Genomic DNA, 21,586 nt, shown 5'->3' with positions numbered 1-21,586 from the left:
CATCTCTAAAATGTTAAAATCAGAATGTTGGGTTACAAAACTTAAATATTAGTTTTAGGTCAACTGCTTCAGAGTTGTGCATGATCCAGTGGTCTCAGATGGCGAGGGGAGAGACATGAGGGGAGGGAGCGGAGCATCTGGCCGGCATATGAGATGGAAGGGAATCCCAGGAAACTTGGTGACCCACTTCTTCCTGGTTTTCCCCCTTTAATGTAGCGTTTGGACATCAAAGGAGTCGAGACACATGGCTGCCATCTTGTAATGGATCTCACGTGAGATCTGAGAAACTAGGGACGGATGAATGGGCATCTATGCTCTCCATCTACGCCTCCCTGTAATTTTACAGACTGTATATTACTGTGTTTTCTTTACCTTGTTTTACATTTCATCCTCTTTCTTCTTCTTTGTTTTTTTTCACTTACTCCCCCTTTTTATCCTAAACTTTTTATGATGTTCTTTCATCCACCTATCCACCCATGCTGTCGTCTGAATTTACTCCCATAATGACGACGTCTTTTTATACATTTTCCTGCTTTCAATCATTTTTTTTCTCTCTCCACGTTCTTTTCCTCTCTCCAGAACATGATAAAAGCAACAAAATGTCATTTTCTCATCATCATTCCTGTGTTGACGTTATTAGTATTACGAGGCCTGACTTTTTCATTTATGTATGTTCATATGTGTAGATTTCCATATTTGTTATTTCAAATGTATGTGAATGTCTGTATAGAGAAGCTTAAGCAGCCTTGATTTCACTTATATATTTATGTAATTCCTGCTCAGATATGCGTTTGTACTCAGTCCCAAGTATCTAGATATATGTATTAATATATGTATGTGCTTGTGTTGTTTTTTTTTTGCTAGTCCTCTTCTGTCTTGGAGAGATGTTCAGCACATCATTGTAAAGACCTCTAGAGCCGGACATCTTAGTGCTCCTGACTGGAAGACCAATGCTGCTGGTTACAACGGTACACACATACAACCACATACAGAAACACAGACTCTACATGTATATAGAGAACAATGTTTGTTTCAGAAATAAAAACAGAAAAAAACTTCTTGAGATAAAATTACATAAAACATGTGTTTGGCGAAACAGAAATCAGGGGAAACAATATTTGAAAAATATCATCAGGCGTTTCCACCTCAGTTCACACCACCTAGAGGTGATTTTCTCAACCGAGGATCAGATTGCTGCAGAATTAATTTTGATATCTTTATTAGCAATTCAACACAAGGAGACTGTTTTTAAATGAGTGAAAACGTAAATTCAGAATGGTTAAAGATCCAGAAAGATCATTGCAAAGCTTACTTGTTACTGTTATTTTTTACTGTTGTTTGGACTTATTGTAAACCGTAAAAAGTTGTGTTGTGATGAACATTATCCAACTGTTATTTAACCTTATCTACATTTCCAATTTCACCTAAATTTTCTGACTGATTACTTCAGCTTGATATTATCAGGGCCTTTGATTCACCACTTTAAATCTTACCATCCCGTGAGACACAAGACAACGGGACACAGGACAGGCCTAACTTGGCCTTCTGTTGTTAGTGATAATGCTGACGATAACGATGTCACAAGCAACGATAAAAGAAAAGCTGAATCTTTGTGTTTAACAGCTTCAGACTGGTTTTAATTCATGACCACTTTGTAGATGATACTGTGGTTGGTTTCAGCAGATATTCTTGCAACACAGTTACATTTACAATTCATGGTGGGATAGACTGTTATGTTTGAGAGAAAGATACAAAACAGTCACAGAAAGTATTAAATCAATATGCATGATTTTGACTCCTGAATTTGTTTTCTCCAATCAAAAGATGGCTGGAATTTTTTCCTCCTGCTTAACTACTGCACAGCCAGCTGTCATCTGTCAGGGTCCATGTGGTGGTTGCTGTTTCACAACTTTGTGAATGCGTGCCTGAGTGTGTATGCATACCTGCGTGTGTGTGTGTGTTTGGGTGTGTGTGTGTATGAGTGTGTGTGTGTGTGTGTGAGTGAGAGAGAAACCAAGAGAGTGAGAACTAAGGGTCAGCCAGGCTGCAGGCCCAGTGTGCCTGGAGATTTTCCAAGTGACTGTTTTTTCAAAGAGGAACTAAAGAGAAACAGAACAGGGAAGGGGGGGTGAGGGGGGTATGGAAGGAATTCATATTTGATTAGCTGTACCCATAAGTTGAGTGGTTTCCAAACTTTCTTTTTCATTTTTCGACAACTACTTCACATATTTTCAGTACTTTCATCCATCTATTTTACTGTAGAGGATCCTTGTCTTAAAAAAAACAGACTAGCTTTTTTGGATACATTTTGACACTGTAATAACCTACATAACAGTCTCTACAAGGAGCCAAAAACCAGTATAATACTAACGTATTAAAGATGGCTGCAGATATTGTCTAGAACATTTGTCACTGATTCTTAATTTGACTCCCTCTTCTTATATTATTTTTGGCTTTGTGATTACAAGATAGGGAAAGTACACAAAATCATACTCACGAGCTTAAACTATACAGAATCTTTCTTTGATAAGTCATTATTGGTATGATTGTGAGAACTGGAGTAGTCTAATCAGCTGTGTGTGTCCTACAGTCAGCCACCTGTACGGCTTTGGCCTGATGGACGCTGAGGCAATGGTGAAGGAGGCGGAGCGATGGAAGCAAGTCCCTGCTCAGCACGTCTGTGTGGAGAGCGCAGACCGACAGATCAGGTAGGACACACACACACACACACACACTCTGACACACACATGATGTGACTTACCAGTGACCAGACCACTTGCTGAACCCACTAAAGAATGGAAAACACATCACATTCACCTAAAAACCTCATTTGAACCACAAGTCTGTTTAAGCATTTCAGTGCGGACACTCAAACAATACACTTATAGGTGATTGTTGAGCATCTCATTCCAAAACCACGGTCATTAATCTGCTGCTATAGTAGCCTCTACTCCTTTGGAGAAAAGATTTTGGGTCTTGACTGCAGGGATTTACTCCAATTTAGCCGCAACAGCATTAGTGAGGTCGAGGCTCCAATGTTGGGTGTTAAGCCCTGGCTCGCAGTTGGTGTTTCAATTCATCCCAAAGGTGTTGGATGTGGTTTAACTCACCAAACTTGGAAAAACCATTTCTTCATTATCCTCGCTTTGCGCACAGTGACATGTCATATTGAAATAGGGAAAAACTGTTGCCACAAGGTTGGAATTTGTCTAAAAATATTAAATATTGTATCCTGTAACATGAAGATTTCCCTTAACTGGAAATAAGGGGCCTAACGGAAACCAGAAGTATGTGGGATTATAATGAATTGTTTAGAGCAGGTGCCGGTCTAATGTATGCCTGTTTAACCCTGAGGGCTCCGATGAGAAGCACTGATAACACGGAGTCGGGCTTATGATATGGTTTTTCTCTCATGCATGCATACCATGACTCAACTCAGAATGAGGCTGCTATAAAGTGCCAGCAGCACAGCTCAGGACCCAACAGCGGCGTAGGCTGCCCCAACTATGCCTGACTGGAGAATTAGGTACAGGGGTGTCCACAAACTTTTGGCAGGATAATGTTGTTTTAAAGCTTCCTGTTGAGATAAAAGCACTCGGCTACCATGCAGTACAATGCTTCTAGAAACCCACTACTTTCCCACAATAATGGATGGACATTTATTAGTTCAACAGGTATATTAATTGTATTGGACTCCGCTTTGATGGATATAAAGAAATCCACATACTGCGCAAGCTTAAACTGAAATTCCAGATGAGTGAGTCAACTCTGAGACCCGCATATGTGACAAAATATGGTTGTGTTGTGTTATAAGTAGAGGTTGGTTGGTCTTTGTGTGCCTCTCTTACAACCACTACCCCCTCTCTCTGTCTCAGTTCCTTCTTGTTTTTTCTCTAATTTTTTTTTTCTTTCCCTGGTGTTTTATGCACCGGCATGTGAGAGTGCGGTTGTGCAAGCTGTACCTTGATAGGGGCCAAGCATTAGTTCTGGCAGGGTGGTTCTCACATAAGACCTTTACTACACACACACACACACAGACACACACACACTCACACACATAGAGAGAGAGAGCCAGGGCTTCACAGCTTGTTATTCTTGATGCAGCTGGAAGCCTGAGCACTGTTCTGTGTTAGGGTGGCTGGCTGAACTTGGGCCCTGGACTGGTTTGCTTTCAGTCGAAGGCTCGGTGGCCAATGACTGCAGCATTATCAGTGTCATTCTGTCTGTTCTGCTCCAGTGCACAAGTCAGTCCATATGAGGCTTATGTAAAGTCCAGCTTGTGTCAGTGGCAGCCGTGCTTTGGCCTCTGTACTCATGTAATATGTGCTGGCTTATGGAGAGATTCTCACTGTTGTTGAAATACAAACTGCCATTTTAGCTCCTTTTTCCCAAATGTAGTGTATTTATGAGTAGCCTTACAGACGCAAGAAATGGTCAGTCACACATTTGTACAGTTCCTGGCAGCTTAAACCTTGTTCATAAAGAGAATTACCCTTCCGAATGACATGCTTGCAAAGAAGTAAAATAGGAAATCACCAGGAAACAAAAGGCTTTGTTTTGTTTTGTTTTAGGGATGAGGGCGAATATAGTAAGTCATAAAAGTTTCATGTGTAACAGTTCAACAAAACAGTTTTTAAATTACCCCAAAAAGCCTGAAACATTCTTTCCCCCCTATGAACCACTTTGTCAAGTATAAATTTATGTCTCTGTACCAACTTGCGTCATGAATGTGCATGTGATTGTAAGACAAGAAGGGAAAACTGAGAGAAAGAAGTACGTTTGTGTAAATGTATTTTGGAAGCAGGTCTATGTGTGTCTCTTTTCCTTTCTTGGTACATCCCCACACGTGTATACTTAATGTGTGTGTGTTCTTGTAACTTACTACATAAGTGCTGCCGTCACCTCATTGCTGTGTTCCCACACACCCTTTGGCTGGCCCCTCTGACTGCGTTTGGTAATGTCTGTCTGCAATCGCTCGCCTCACTCCACTTGGAGCACGCACCAGGAGAACTGCCTGATCTGTGTGCAATCAGGCTGGTGGTAATCAGCTGTGCATCTGCTCTGCTCGGTCCCATGCGTATGGTTCAGTTATCTGTGTTATGTCATAGAGAAGCCAAAGCTGTGATATCAGCCCTAGACTCCCCAGCCATTACTGCTGTCCACTTTCCAAATAGTCATCGACTACTTTACAAAACAGACAATCAGTGTTTTCTGTCTTTTATTCATTCCTTGAAGTCTGATTGAGTTCATACAGTTTTCTTATATTGACTATTTATCCCCCAAGTATCAGCTCGGTCAGCCTTCCATTATGTAAATGATCAGAGATGGAGTTGAAGGACGAATGGAGAATTGGTTATGGATTGTTTACCTGTCGGCATTCTGGAAAAACAATTCATAACATGCCGCTTTGAATAATGAACCACTTCCGCTCCTTTCATACTAATTTGCTGATCTAATTGATATGAGACAGGTGCATTTATGCACCATTGTTATCAATTTGAACTACATTTCCCAATGGAAATCGTTACAGTTTCATATTGAGGGCCAATTTTGGCCTTTCACAAACAAATTGGTATTCTTAGCAGTAATCAATGATCAGTGGACTGACCCCACAGTCAACACAATCACTTCCTCATTATTTCAAATGATCACATTCACAATAAACTTTTGAGAAAACATTTAGCAGAATGATTTAAAGTCACCACATTTATGACTGACTTAAAACTACACTACACTACAAACTACATGCATTACTGAATGGTAAAAGAGTTTGTTTGCTCTGGTCCAAGTCAGTTGATACGTTGGTGAACTTGGTGTGTTTTCCATTTGGTTCGGTTTCTTTTCAGACAGAGTAGTCCAGGTCTGACATTGATTCATTCTCCGCCTGGTTGCTAGCAGCTGCTAAATGTGCTCATCGGCGTCCCACTATACAGAGCTCACCTGGCTATTGGAGCCGTTTTGCTCAAACTTGCCAAGTACACCTGGTAGTTTGATCAGATTGAGGTCGGACCATGATCCCGCCACTAACGAACCGCTCCAGAGTTCATTTGGGACCAGACCAAGACCGCCTCCTCTGAAGGGTCTTGGTGCGGTTGTTTTGGTCCTCACCCAAGTGTGATTACTGTGTTCACACCTGCCCAAACGAATCGCGCCAAGGGGGAAAAGCGTGGAAACTTTTTAGTCCAGTTAAATGGAGACCCTTTAGAGGAGGTGGTCTCGGTCCATTCCCAAATGAACTCTGGAGTGGTTTGTTTGTGGTGGGAACATGATCCGACCTCAATCTGACCTGACTACTTGGTGTACTCACTAAACTTGCTGAACAGGTCCCGTAGCCAGTTGAGCTTGGCATAGTGGGATGTGGATGAGCGAAATTAACAGTTGCTAGTAACTAGGCGCAGAATGATTTGATGTCAGACCTGGACTAGCGCACAACCTTGTATTTGGCCAATGGACCTCCTCCAGGACCTTCTCCCTGTGTTTATGTTCTTGCTCCCGCAATCTGCCCATTGAGTGAAGTGTACGTCCTCATGTGGCTTGCGGTGCTGCATTTCAGCTCATTTGGATTTTTCTCTGTGTGAAAAGAAACTGAACCAAGTCGAAAACGCACCAAGTTCACCAACGTATCAACTGATTTGGATCAGAGCAAACGAACAAGAGGTGTGAAAACACTCTTAGTTGTCAAAAGAGCCACCCTGTTGCTGGTGACATGAGGAATGTGTTGTTCCAAGAAAAAGCCTCATCTTTTACACAACTAAATACATTCTTAACCATAATTGCCCAAGGGTAATTTTCCTCTCAATGATAAACATCTGTGTTGTATCACTTAGTCTCTAAAATGTAATTGCTGTTTTCAATACAGGATCAAACAGTACAAGTCACTGGCGTTCTCCTTACAGCAAAAAAATTAATTATAGTAATCCTTTTATATGTATTTTGCCAACAAATGTAATTAACAAGCTCTGTTTCAGTTTCCATTGAATAAAATCTGCATGTAATCTAGTTCTGCAGTGAGCTGATATGTTGAGTCGGCTCAGCTGCTCCATATGCAATTTATATCAAGATGGTATTCATTGTTCCCCTATACTAGCCTTGAATTTACTGTCACTGGTATTGTATCACTATCGAAGTATGTTAGATCATACTACTGATGTTATTCAAATGGTCGTTAGATGTTTGTGTTGGCTGTTGTTTCATCTTTCTGCTGCCGAGCAGTGTATAGCAGGCAGAACAAATAATGTTCTTTGTCTTTCTTATCGTGCTCATGCTTCTTGGTTTCTTTGGCAGGTTGAAGGCTTGGAGGAAGTTAAATCAAAATACATGTGATTGCTTTTAAGGGGTAGTTCAGTATATTGAAACTTAATAGTGAGTGTTATGTCAGTCACTAACAGTATTTTTGGCGAGAGCTGACAGCGCAGAATGTCTGAATATAGTGAAACCGCCGTAGTCCTCATCCTCGGAGAAAAAAGCGCATCCACTCGAGCATACAAGCTACAGATACATGACAGCGTACCAGCACACACAGTGACATTCAGCAATTCAATCCTGTGCTGTAAAGATGATGGCTGCTCAGTTTCACCCAATGACTGAATACACAAGTTTACTTTGAAATTCATATTCAGGCTTTGCTGTGAGAAAAGATTGATTTGAAATACTTGTATATTTCCAAAAGCTAATCAGACCCCAATCGATTGGATTCTTTTGTTTGCTTCTTTGTTGTTTTTAATTGCAATATCTATTTTTTTCCTGCAACAAAATGTACTTGTACACTCAGCAAATCTCCTTAGTTAATGCCACAATTTCCGTAAATTCTTTTCCCCACTTTTTGTCTTGGATTGTGGGTGGAGTATGTTGACATCAGTTCAGACTTTGAATCTGCCTTAATGACTTGCTTGTTTCCATTAGTGGATGCTTAAAGGGATTGGTGTTGGGTAGCGGTTGCAAATTGTTCCTTTTGTTGATGCATCAACTGATAGGAATGTGACCAACTGTTTAATTCTGTCTTTTTAGGGTGAATTTTTCCATCATTTCTGTGTTTTTCCATCCTTTCTTCCAGAACTATCCGTCCAGAGCATGTGGTGCGGTCGGTGTACAAGGCGACCGGGTGCACTGACAACCCCAACCACCATGTAATCTACCTGGAGCATGTGGTTGTACGTATTACAATCACACACCCTCGCCGTGGGGACCTGTCAATCAACCTGACCTCACCCTCAGGGACCAAGTCTCAGCTGCTTGCCAACAGGTAGAGAACAAGTTATGACCACATTTAAATCAGAATAAATGAATACAAGTCAGCGTCTTTGCAGTGACATTAAACTGCTGTAAGTTACTTATAAATTTGGAAAAATGTGACTTGTAGTTAAATACTTAATGTTTCTGTATTACATTGAAAAACATTTGCATTATTCTCTTAAAACGTAGATTAACTCCTCTATGTTTGCTTTGTAAACAACAGTATATATTTTTAAATTTGGACACTGAATGCACTGTATGTAGGCTACATTCACCTCAAGTAAACCACAGTCCTACAATGTTTGTCGAGTTCATTAGAAACTGTGATTGTACTGGGTTGACTGGTTGTAATTGTTTGCACAGGTACGTGCGATACTTGAGTTGTTGCCTCATCTGATATCTTGGTGTGATTTCTGTGTGTGTGTGTGCATGTGTGTGTGTATTTTTGATGTGTAGGTTGTTTGATCACTCCATGGAGGGTTTTAAGAACTGGGAATTTATGACCACCCACTGCTGGGGAGAGAAAGCAGCAGGCGACTGGGTCCTAGAGATCTATGACTCACCTTCTCAACTCCGCAGCCAGAAAGTACCTGGTATGAGAGAGTTACACATTTCTTTAATAAAATTCAATAAATTAAAGAAATTGGTGAACATTTCAATTTGCATTTTTAAATTTAATTTGAAGCTACAGTGACAAAGTGGAAAAGACAAAGTTGTGACTGGACTCAGTGCACGACCAGGAGGGGCACACGTGTTGCTCCGGAGGCAGTGAACTTAAATTAATGGGTCTTTTGAGCAGTTAACAACATAATAAAGTCTCAAAATGGGGAGTAGCAGTTTTTAAAAAGCTGTTACCTATATCACAGCAATCCTGTGTAACTTGTGCCTAGTTTTCTCATGGGGATTATTAAAAGTATTCATGTAATATAATCTACTTATGGTAGCAGCAAAATACCTGTTTTATAGCTGAATAGACTATAGAGTTACTGCTCTCTTACACATCTGTTGTTAAACACGATCATAATAGCAGCTCTACATACAAATATACAAATTAAATAAATATCAAAGGACACCCAGCTGCTCACCATCAGGACAGTGTGTGTGTTTTTGTAAGATGACTTTTACAACGTTGCTGTTTCCACAGGAAAGCTGAAGGAGTGGTCACTGGTGCTGTACGGCACATCTGTGCACCCATACTCGCCTCTGCGCAGCGATAAGCCTCGCTCCACAGACATGCTGACGCCCACCGACGAGGAGTTCACAGAGGAGTACAACGGTGAGTGATAAATCCAGAGCCCTTACAACACAGGTTAGCCACAGTAGCAGCCACGATGTCCTGCTTTGTATCGTAAGTCTTTTGATATTTTTACTGACCTGTCACAAAGACAGTAAGTTGTACTGCAATGTTAGCTGTAAGGGTATTATTAAAGGCTGTGATTTGGACTATATAATCTATTCTTATGGGCTTTACTCCTTTACACTGTGTGTCTCCAGGCCCCTGCGACTCTGAATGCAACGAGAATGGCTGTGAAGGTCCCGGACCCCATCACTGCATTAACTGCCTCCACTACTTCCTCAAGTTCAAGAACAACACCAGGTCAGATTGCTTTTATAGCATCAGTATCGATGTTGTTCGTGCATTGTTGTTACCAATCTTCAATATAGAACATTAAAGAATCACAACATGACCAACATGGTAACCTATTTTTTAAAATAAATAATTAAACGTATAGACTTTAAGACTTGCACATGAAAACTGTAGGAAATGATCTAGTTTTATAAATGTTTTTTATTTAAAATCACAGATCAAAAAAGCTGATTCTGCACTGTCGTGTGCAAATTTGAATGTGAAGGAGCATATTGCCCTGATAACCTCACCTGTTAATTACGTCACGCCACCTTGTGTCTTCCCCTTCCCTGTTTTATATGGGGGTTGTTAAAAAAAGATTCAGAGCCAAACAACATAAACATAAATTGTTAACATAAGGTGAGATAAGAAATACAAAGATGAGTCATATAACAAGTGTGTGAGTGAGTGAATAAACTTTTCTTTTGCACCTGTTTTATATATTTTGTATGGAGCCTCGCAGTGGTTATAGAGAGAAAAAAAATATATCGAGGTCACGTTTTACCACATCAAGCGTTTGAAATGCTATTGCGTGCACATGAGATATAATTTGTTTCCATGTTTTGGTTCATTCATGGACACAAGATGCAGCTGCCACATAGCTCTTTTTTATTTAGGAGATAGTGATCAGTGTTGTTGAATGAGTTGTGTGGGTCTTTACGCACGGTGGGTATACTTGGATTAAGACATACCGTAGTTACGTGTTAAGAGCCTACCTATGTGTTCAACGTAGGCTTTATTATGGTGAAGATGCCAAGTTAAGGTTGATTTTATAGTTTAGTCCTTAATTGTCGGTGTACAGTCGGTGCACTTGGTAGCTCACTGCATCTGTGCGTAAGAATATGTGGGTGCACAAAACATGCCTCACAGAATTAGTGATTTTAAGGAATGTACCTTGATGTAACCCCATAAAGCCAATAAGCTGTTAATAAGGCTCTACTATAGCGAACACATGGTGACTGATAATCTAGTAAACTTACCAGTATTTATCAGTTGAGATGCAATGATAGTGACTGAATCGTTGATACAGTACATTCGGCTCACGCTTATCTCATGTGCACGAATGAACCAAAACATGGGAACGAACTGTATGTCATGTGCACACAATAGCATTTCGAACGCTCAATGTAGTAAAACATGGCCTCAATATATATATATATTTTTTTTCACTCTATGACCACTCTGGGGCTCCGTAATTTTGTATATATTTTTGCTTATGGACATTTTTTTTAGGTGGTATAATTTAAGTGGTGATTATAATTGTTTAAAATTCCTTTCAATCTCTCACTTCAGGGAACAGTTTACAGATATTCAAAGTATATATGAAGATATAAAAGTATCTCTAGAACCAATTTGTTTCTTAATTTAAAAAGTGCATCTGAGCTACAAAGCTACAGATAGAAGATACGTCTGACTCAGATGTGATTCCAACAAAGTCTGATTGTTTTTAGAAGAATTGGAAGTCTTGAAGTCCTCTGGGAGTTGACAGCCAAATGAAGCGAGGTAATATTAGTTCAGAGGGTGTCAATCAGAAAGTTACGAAGACTTTATCTTCAGTCGTCTGAATCTGGTTATGGATGAATCTTTACAGAGCAGGAAAATCCAGTCGAGGGTGAAGATTGGGAATCTTTCAAAGGCTTTTTAACCGTAATCTTAAATAAAATCCATCATCTTAGTGATGAACTCTGTCTCATAATTTGTTATTTTGTAAGAAACTATGCATGAATTTTATCCACTTAACTTGATACAGTATGTTTCCTACATGAAGGCGTAAAAGAGTAAAATTTTAATGTGTCTTGTTGCTGTTATCAGTTTGTTTTTTTAGTGTCACATGATATAATTTCTGGCTTGTTACAACTTTCTGACCTTGAGTCACCATTTTTTGTGAAAGATTTTTGAATTTTAGAAAATCACATTATTGGTGTGCAATTCTACACATTTGCCACCATTTAAGGTCACAGGTCACCGCTTTTCCCTGTTAGTTGGAGAGCTTTATGTGAATAAGATTGTCTAATGGTGTGTCTAAATCTGTGTGTGTGTGTGTGTGTGTGAGACTGTGAATTTGCGCATGTGTGCACATTCGTGTGTGCCCTTAGGATCCCATTAGGATCAAAGTCTGTTGTAATTGCCTTTGTGTCGGCAGGTCTCTGCACTAATAAAAGGCAAACCGATGCAGGTGCATGAGAATGTGCAAGCTTAGGCGCTGCCTTATCATTAGCCCACTTTAGAGGTGCGTTGCCCTTTTCTGCCACCACAGGGAGCAATTGATGAGTGAAGATTGGAGGGAGTGGTGGGAGGAAGGACGAAGGGTGGTGGTGGTGGTGGTGTTTAATGTTCAGATAATTACATCCCTACATATGTGTTTGATGGTCTAGACTCGCCAAAAGGTGTGTCGGTCTGTGGAGCTTTGTAGGCTGTTTGCATTTCTGTGTGTGTGTAAAGGTCTGTGCATTATATACAAGGCTGTAGAAACTCACGTCATAAGTCCAATAAGTCCAAAAATCTGCAAAATGTTCTTTAAATTATGATCATTCTCTTTCTTTTTTGTAATTAATTTACTCTCAGTGTCCCAGAGTTTCTCTACATTATTGTCTATTATTGCGTGTTTTCTACTTCACCAGGAATAAATTCTGGTGGTAAGAATTATTTAATTGCTGTATTTCTTCATTTTGCATGGCCCAAAAAATGTCAAATTTATGGACATTGAATCAAAAAAATATTAATATCCACCTTCTAAAAACCCACTAAGTGTAACTTTATATTATAAAATGTAAACTACACTTTAGGTCCCTGTATTGCCACAAGCAAATATTTAGGAAATTATCTGTGTGTCCTAAGTGATAACTATAGATGATAATTCATAAGCAAAGAAATGCATCTGTAAAGTTACAAAATTTCAGTTCATGTCAGCGTGCTTTATCGGCTTTATTGGAAAGGTAACTGACATTTCGGTTGGGCTCACTTTTGTTTCCACCTCCCAACAATAGTGAGTTTAATGTGGCTATTGCACCCCTGAGGTGATTTTGTGACTAAAATCTTATCATAGCCTTTTAGGAATGATGGCCAAAAATACAAAAGTAAGCGTAAAGGTCATGTTATAAAAATAAAAACGTGAAATGTATCTTAATTGCTTCTTCCACAGTTTCACGTCTATATGATTTCAAGGACTCAATCACAGACATCTGCCAGTACTGACAGTGTGGTCGGGAAAAGGCTGTTTAAAGTGTTTCTCACATTTAACGGTGTCCTTGATGTAGGCGTTACATTATAGTGTTTTTGTAATTTTTATTGTTTAAATAATAATTTCAGCATAGCAGAGAAACGGTGCTGAAGTTGGAGGACGAACACATGGCAGTGTGTACGTGCACACGTGGATTATGTGTTTCACACGTGCCATATGTGTTTCTTGGCAGAAAAGTCCATAGTGTGTGAAGAAGGCTTAAGGAGTGTGTACATGAGTGTGTGTGTTTTGTGCTCTTGAGGATTTCAGAGATCTTTTTCACCTTAGGAAGGGAGCCTCCGGGTGAAATGGGGGGGTGACGGAGGGCTGTGAAGTTATCCAACAGATGTTACACCTGTTCACCATATAGCACCCGCACGCACACACTCAGCCCCTTTACTTCTGTATCTGTTTGTCCCGACTCAGTATGTGCCACTGACACATGAAGTTTAAATATACAGTGGGAAATTGAGTCCTATAAAATTATGTTTTACTTGAGCTTATTTTATTTATGATTACGCACAAAAACCTACAGAGTATTATGTGCTTAACACTCACAAGAGCCATGTGTTTTTTGTCAGACATATGTTTTACATTTTGAAGCTGTTAACATTATATCGAACTGCGTGATGACGGCTGTTAACCGTGGAACAATGATGTCGATTTGGTCCTTTTTAATATCATGTTCAAGCAGACTGGCATCACGGTAATCTACAATCATAATATGATGTCTATAAGGTGATTTAATGATTTGTTTTTGCCTTCTGTGACACTTTTCTTTCCTTTCACCCCCTCCATCTCATCTCTTTCCCCATTTCAGGATGTGTGTGTCCGAGTGTCCCAGTGGCTTTTTCCGTGATGATAGGAAACGTTGCAAGAAGTGCTCCTCGTTGTGCGAGACCTGTGTCGGTAGCCGTAGCGACCAGTGCACTACATGCAGGGCTGGCTTCCACCTCAATGAGGGCTCTAACACATGTGTCGCCACCTGTGTCGACAGCTTCTACCTCGACCAAGGTACGTTTCCCTTCTGGCCAAACTGCCTCAACAATGCACAAATGGTGTGCATTGTAGTCAACAATTTGTTTCCTAAATCTTGGGTTTTTTTCATCGTTCGTTGGTCTTAGTTATAAGCTTCTTCTAACTTAGTGTTTTTTTCCATGTGCATGAAACAACATTTAAACTTAACTCAACTGGGCAGTTCTGCAGATGCAGCAGCAAATCGCCACCAGCAACACAAAATCTATCAGTGGCTCAGCCGTGATTGATACGTGCTTACTCAGGGTCATTGATTTGTCTTGGCAAGTCCATTGTTACTTTGTCGCCTATTTATCAAATTCTTAAGGTGTGATGTCCCTAAGATTAGTGAATGGTGAAATCTATTGCTTCTCTATTATGCGGGAAGGTATTCCATAAAGAAGACGCCATCAATGTCGCAAACAAACTGGACTTTTAGGAAACTCTTTCTAGTAACTGCATCACAAAAAAAAATATTAGGTGGTCATAACTGCTTTCGTTCACTGCCTCACAATGATGCTGTTGTATTCCTGATGTAACGTCTAGCCACTTGTTTATTTTAATACACCTGCTGAACCGAAAAGGACTGAAACGCCTGTGCTTGTTAGCTGATTTTTTTTTTTTTTTTTCTCGCCCAGACTAAATTGGGAAAAATCATGAAATAGAACAGATCTGCAGAAGGATTCTTGGGATTATGTTTAGGAGAACTCAGCTTGTTTTCTCTGTGTTGACCACGGCTTTATAATAAACAGCTATGTGTTAACATACAGTATGAACTGTATGTATATTCTTACTCGTTCGCCTTGAAGATGTATGCCAGCCTGGATGAAAGTGAAGCAGGAATGAGAGACTGAAACTATGTATATCTTATAATTATGTCTATATATTGGTACGCAGCCAAGATAGTGTAAGTCCTGGCAGCTCCGAGAGTCTTTGGCAGCAGATCTGATGTGATCTGATCCAAATTCAATCATAACATTTCAACGGGCCAAGATGTAGTGGATATTTTTTTTCCTTTGAAATGTTGGCACTGCAGAGCTTTGTGTTGTGTTAAATGAGCTATCTAGAGTTTATTTTCTCTTTGTCAGACATGACAGCAAGCTGAGGTGAATTCAACTGGTGGACATAACTTTTACAGAAAAAAAAAAAGTTATGGCAGAGTTTCTGCCAATCACATAGATCCATAAAAGACTATTTGACTAGGGATGTATCTAGTTGCGTTTATTTTTATCAACTGCTTAATTGTTTAGTCTATAAAATTTCTGAGAATAGTATAAAAAGGTCCATTACATTTAGCCAGAACCTAATATGACGTCTTCATATGCTTGTTTTCTCTGATGAATAGTCTAAAATCTAGATATTTTTTAACATACTATGATGTCAAACAGAGAAATGCAGCAAATCCTCACATTTAAAGGGCTGGAAATCCTGAAATGACATTTCTGCTTTGTAAATGATCAAAATTGTCTAGTCATTTTCTCTTGTTTGACTAATTGGTTAAACAACTAATCATTTCAGCACTGTTGTCGACCTGCAGTTTTCAACTGAAATGAGAAAGTGAAAACTTAGAGGCAAAAGTTAAAGTGGATTTTCTTCCAATGGAAATGTGTCTGTGACCTGTCCATATCCTGCATCCACCCTTCAATGATTGTCAGATTCCTGAAAATCTAACCGCACTTACTTTCAGTCTCCTCCTCTCTGCTCTGACCAAATGACTTCCCAAAACAAAACCATAAAGGTTGTGTCATACATCAGCAATGTTTTTCCATTGGAAATGTAGAAATTACAGTTTTGATGAATAGTTGTAGTCTACTCTTTGGTTTCCTAGGAACAATAAAACATGTTATTCACGTATCTTTACGGCAATCCTCGTCGCTGCTGAAGGCAGAAGTGTCCATGTGCATTGTTTCAAAGCGTGGCATTGCCTTTAGTCTGCCTTTTGAAATATTCATCGACATTCCTATCCTCCCTCACCAACACTACAATCTTCTTTTTCATCCCTGCCGCTTTAGCCTTTTGACATTTCTATTCTTCCCCCCACCTCTATCTCTCTCTCTTGCCATCTCTTCCTCCTGCCTTTTGTCCTCCACTTTTGTTCATCTGCCCCTTCTTCTGCTTATTCCTTATTCTCCTTCCCTCCTCCACTTTTCTCACTGGTCGTCCTCATTCTACCCTCTTCTCCTCCTTTTTTTTTTTTTTTTTTTATATCATTGTCTTCCACCTCTGCTCCCTTTCTTCATTTCCAATGCAACCAGACTTCTGGTTCCTATTAGCCACTGTGTATGACTGGCTTGCCCTGTGTTTTTCAGATTCCAACATTTGCAGGAGATGTCCAGAGAACTGTAAGAAATGCACCGCCTCCAATATCTGCACAGAATGTAAACCTGGGATGAGGTAAACAGAGCTACGCTGAGCCATGCCTAACAAGAACTGCTAATTAGTTTTGGAGCATCGCTGTTTTCAATGTCAGCCGTGTCATCGCCACAGTCTTGCTCTTGCCGACTTGTGATTATACACTTTATAACTTTCAGTGTTTTGATTTTTACCACAGCAAGGGTGTAGTTAGAATTAATAGCAAACAGAGTGAAATCATTCTGCATTTTTTCTTAACTGCTGCAGAAAGTTTGAAGGATTTGCCCGAGAACTATTTTTCAAGCATTTATATTCTAAAAGTGTCAGTGTGCTTCTTTCTCAAGTTCTGTTTTTCCGTTCTTTACACAAATGTCACGTTTTGTGTGTACAAACAAGCGCAACATGATGAATGCCTTTGAGGAAAGGTTGTCAGAGTTGAAAGTGTGCTCATCTCACCCCTCTCTAACACGTGTGAACGTTTGTTTAGAGCATACTCCGCCGTAATGTTTCCCATGTTCTCCTAAACTTATGCTTGTACCATTACGCCAAATGGGAATTTTAAGATGTATTTCGCATCATTTCAACCTGGCGTAATTTGTGTCTTTGGAAGTCTTAACTGAAATTTAAAATGAAGCTCAGTACATTTGACCTGAGCTCATCTGCACAACATGGATTTGTAATTCTGGATCCAGCAACCTTTTCTTCAGGTTGAGTTTCGTTCTTATATAAAAACGCCTGAGTTTTTTACCCTTATTTTACAATTCACATAACATTTTTTTCATTTTTTTTTCATTCATTTGACACTTTTATCTTTCAAGCAAGACATTCAAGCATTAGAGGACAGGGACTCAAATGAGCCGTGGTACAAATTCTCAAGTAGCTGACCAGATACAAGTGCAGTGAGAACACTGACAGAAGGTTGTTTTTGTGCCTTTTAATTATAGTAAGAAACGCCTGTTTTAAAAATGTTGTTGTGTGCATTGAAGAGACTAATGTTTAATTGACTCCTGCTATCAGAGCTGCTGATATTAATCAAAGCTCGTTCACATGTGGCTCTACAGTCAGTCCTCTGTCATACTAGTACAAATAGCTCAGGTTTTGCCCTTTTTGAATCAGTTAGGCTTGAATGTCAGTGTTGTGGTTTTCAGCGTTCAACCACTCTCACGCTGCAGGAATACAGTATTGCTATTTTAGACAAGCACATTGTGTTACACTGTGGTTTTTGGTTCGCAGCATGATCCAGTGTAACCAGGGCTTCCCAACTGTTTTCCACTGGGGACTCAAATTGAGTAAACTGAGTTTCACCCTGTGACCCAGCCTTATTAAAACCCACATATACTCGTGTCATGCGGAGACCCACAAGAAGTGGTGCTGTTGCCCATTTTGGGTTGTGATCTTTACTTTGAAGAACCTCTAATCTAAACCATTTAGCTATCCATGCAGACATGTTTAGTTTATTTTCTGACCACTTCCACAGTAGCCTCTTCAGGCTGCCCCAGCTACACTTGACCTGACAGAGGATAGGGTGTTTCAAAGCGCTGGAATTCCTGATAGGTCACAAAGGAAACACTTGTGAAGCGTTTAAAACATACTGCGGTCTTGAACTCAACTTTAAGTGTTCAGTATAGCCAGAGGTGGAGGTGGGGACACTTGTAAGCCATAATTTCCTCTAAACACCAGCGAGACCACAGTAAGACACATGCTCACACACACATATACACACACACAATCTCTTCTCTCATTCAGTTCACCATTCATGGTCGGTTAGGAGCCGAAGAGGAAGAGAGAACCAGGCAAGATCGTTTCTGGGAAACGTTAGCTAACACAGACCAGCTGTTTTTCAGCTCAGCGCAGCGAGCTCACCAACCTGTCCTCATTGTGACTTCACAGAACTGACTTTATAACCTCCAAACCTACTTCCTGACTGACCTCTACCCCTACATCTGGCAAAACAGTTGTATATATTGGTCAAAACTACAAATACACTTTGATTACCTTTTTAAATTAACCTAGAAAATGTTCAAATTTCCTGCATAATTGTTAAAAAATTAACGAAAAGGCCAGTCGCTGTTGTAAACACCCACATGAGAAATCATATCGCCGGTGTTGAAGTTATTGTTTTCTTCCTTCTTCCCACATTTTCGCCCAAAAAATCTTTTCCTAAACTCACCTGTGTTGCTGCCTGTGTGTGTTCTTTGTTGCTAATTAAAGGAAATTATAAAAGCTTTTTTTGCTTACATATTTTTCTGGCATTTACAAGGAAGTTATGAATGTATTTTTGTTTTTCTGTCCAGTCTTCAAGGAAGCAAGTGTCAGATGACGTGTGACCCAGGGACTTATTACAACGGCCACAGAAGGACTTGTGAGCCCTGCCATCGGGCCTGTGCCACCTGCGCAGGTAGGAAGTCATAAGACATTTAACAATGAGCTACATTTATTGTATAGGTCAGCGTGTACTTTGTCTGGCTGATTTGTAATTCATCACAACATCCCTGATGTGTTTTTCAGGCACAGGTATAGAGGCATGCACTAAGTGTGCAGACAGCTACTTACTCGAGGACTGGCGGTGCGTGTCAACATGCAGCACTGGCTACTACCTGTCAGAGCAGAACGCAGACAATGGGCAGGTGCAGAGGTCCTGTAAGAAGTGAGTCAGCACACCTGCCAACACTTGTACACCACAGAGCACTCATGAAGAGGTTTCACAGCTCTCGTCTACAGAGATAAACACAAGAAAATCTAGAGCTCTAGCAAGTGAAGTGCAAATTTCCTGTTTTTTTTCTTTAACTTTACCTCAGTTGAGCCTTTCCTAGTATAACTTGTTCTTTCCGTAGTACACAATGTTTGCAATTCCCTGTTGTCGGGTTTCTCCGTTAATATTCTGAGAAAGTGGCCAGCAGATGATTCAAATACCAACATCTCTTCTAAAAGAAACAGAGAATTTGTTGCACTATACATGTATTTAAAACTGTGACTCAGCAAGAATTGTTATTTTGTATTTTTGTAAGGATAAGTGTCCTTGCATAGGACTTTGCTGTCATTTGGAGTTTACTGTGAAAGGATAAAACTGGTACCCCCTCACTGTTTCAACTTTTAGAATGTGTTGAAATTGCACAATTTCTAACAAGCCATTGAGGACAGCCTCTTGGTGCCACCAGTGTTTCAGTCTTATCGCTGTGTGCAGTTTTCTCCCCACACAAAGTTGTGTTTCTTCACTATTTAAAAATGTTAACTTGGATGACTAGAAAAAGGAGTGAAGGAACAAGTAAACACTCATATTCCTGTTTGATGACCACTTTCCCTCCATCACACCCACAGTCAAACTCCTCCGCTGACTCAGACACCTTGTCTGTTGTTCATTTTCTTATCAGTCCTCATAGAGGACTTGTCTCCCTGCTATTTTTCTCTCCCACCTTGAATTATTTATTACTCACTTGACCTTTTACCTTACTCGATTCCTTCATTTTCTGTCAGCTCCCTCCTGATCCCCAAAACTGATATCAGATTATTTCCAGTAAATGTTTTTCTCCACACAAGCAGGACGGTAAATGTGACAACTAAGTTTTCGTGTTGCCTAATTTTGGACTTCTACTCCTAAAGGATTATTCCCAATATTTTCTAATCCAGTTTTTGTTTTGATTATGACTGTGTTCAAAATTTCACTTCTTACTTCATTTTTAAGCTTCCAGTTCTTTGCAAACGCTGCTCACCAGCGCATACTGAAAGGAGCAAAGCAATAAACTAAACTAAAGCAGATATTTTTCACTTTTGTGTGTGGTTGATCATATAAGTGCATTTATATGGCATCTTTTCATTTTGTTTCATATTTTGTGCCGCTAACATTGGTGGATCAACTCTTTTGTCCCTAGTTGTGTTTACACACAGTTTATGATGCACACGAGGACATAAAGGAACAAGCATAAATTATACATGTATAAATGTTCTAATGTTAATGTGTAGTGTGACACAAATTATTTTCTTATGCTGCAGTTGATATTTACACAATATCTGATATGCCTGAATTATATTCTAATAATATAGCTCATTCATGCTAAAATAAAGTGTAATACTGCAGCATAAAATGCCTGTTCTTGAGTTGTTTGAGTGCATATTGGAGAACAGTAACGTGGAAAGGTAAAAGCTCTACAGTGACAAGATTTTGAACAATATTGATCATGAAAAAGGCTACGTAGGAAAATAAAGCCCGACCAGTCAAAGACAGTTTAATGCTGCATAGACGAGTATCTAATTCTTCATATGACCATCGACAGGTGTGACCATAGCTGCTACGAGTGCTTGGGGCCCGGTGAAAGAAACTGCAGCAGCTGTGTCAGTGGTTACAATCTGGAGGCAGGAGCCTGCGTGGTCAGCACCATCTGCAAAGATGGTGAGTTGTCAGCTTTCTCATCTACAAGATTGTCCTAATGTGTTTATTTTATACTTGTTGTATAGAGACTACATAGAGACGAATAAAGACCAGCTAAAAAAGTGAAATGGATAGCAACACAGCAGGAAAAAAACATAATGCTCACAAAAAATTAAATGCAAAATACACAATTTGTGGTCTACCTTATCTGAGCTGATTAAAGGGCCAATCAGAGGTGCAGAGTCTGAGACTATTTTGCATCTCTAGTTAGATAAAACAGTGTTTTATCCTGCCAGGATATATATATAAAAAAAAAAAATGCAAATGGTTAATTGAGTAAAAGATAAGGATTCACCTGCAGTGGCATGGTGTGACTTTTCCACTAGGTGGGGCTATGGCCCTGAGTAGCTCTGTGTATTTTGGCTGTGAGCATTCGCCGTACAATGTAGCAGGGAGCCAGCTGCTGGTGACTAACGGCTAGCGGTTTCTAAAAGTTTAAAAAAGTATTTTTTGGTGGCCACTTAGCAACTGCTTTCACTTTACAATTATCACCACAGTACCACAACGATCCGTGCACGTTTTCCCTGCCTTCAGGGGTAAATTTTTATCTAATAAGGAAGCAGCAATTGGGCGGAAAATCGCCCAATCTTGCAACATTTCTTAGGTGGAAAATTTTCAGCCCCAGATCCAACTATTTTCAGCATGCAGCGTCAACTAATCAGGGTCCACTAGGACAGGCCAAACATATTACACACATACCGCCGTCAGGCAGAGA

The 21,586-nt window shown here is 39.9% G+C and overlaps 1 protein-coding gene across 3 annotated transcripts in view; it reads left to right on the top strand.

The window, feature by feature from the left end:
* pcsk5b (proprotein convertase subtilisin/kexin type 5b) overlaps positions 1-21,586 on the top strand; it is a 79,858-nt gene that overhangs the window by 31,220 nt on the left and 27,052 nt on the right. For all 3 annotated transcript variants that reach the window (XM_042420760.1, XM_042420762.1, XM_042420761.1), the window contains exons 10-20: positions 865-968; positions 2,591-2,708; positions 8,054-8,242; positions 8,689-8,825; positions 9,377-9,508; positions 9,727-9,829; positions 13,900-14,093; positions 16,403-16,487; positions 18,740-18,843; positions 18,954-19,092; positions 20,717-20,832. In XM_042420760.1, the coding sequence (XP_042276694.1) occupies positions 865-968; positions 2,591-2,708; positions 8,054-8,242; positions 8,689-8,825; positions 9,377-9,508; positions 9,727-9,829; positions 13,900-14,093; positions 16,403-16,487; positions 18,740-18,843; positions 18,954-19,092; positions 20,717-20,832 (1,421 nt within the window). The remainder of the gene's footprint in view (positions 1-864; positions 969-2,590; positions 2,709-8,053; positions 8,243-8,688; positions 8,826-9,376; positions 9,509-9,726; positions 9,830-13,899; positions 14,094-16,402; positions 16,488-18,739; positions 18,844-18,953; positions 19,093-20,716; positions 20,833-21,586) is intronic.

Source organism: Thunnus maccoyii, chromosome 9 (genome assembly GCF_910596095.1).
Source record: "Thunnus maccoyii chromosome 9, fThuMac1.1, whole genome shotgun sequence".
Taxonomy (NCBI): domain Eukaryota; kingdom Metazoa; phylum Chordata; class Actinopteri; order Scombriformes; family Scombridae; genus Thunnus; species Thunnus maccoyii.
The sequence above is the reverse complement of the archived record's forward strand: the minus strand, read 5'-3'. Positions and strand labels throughout refer to the sequence as shown.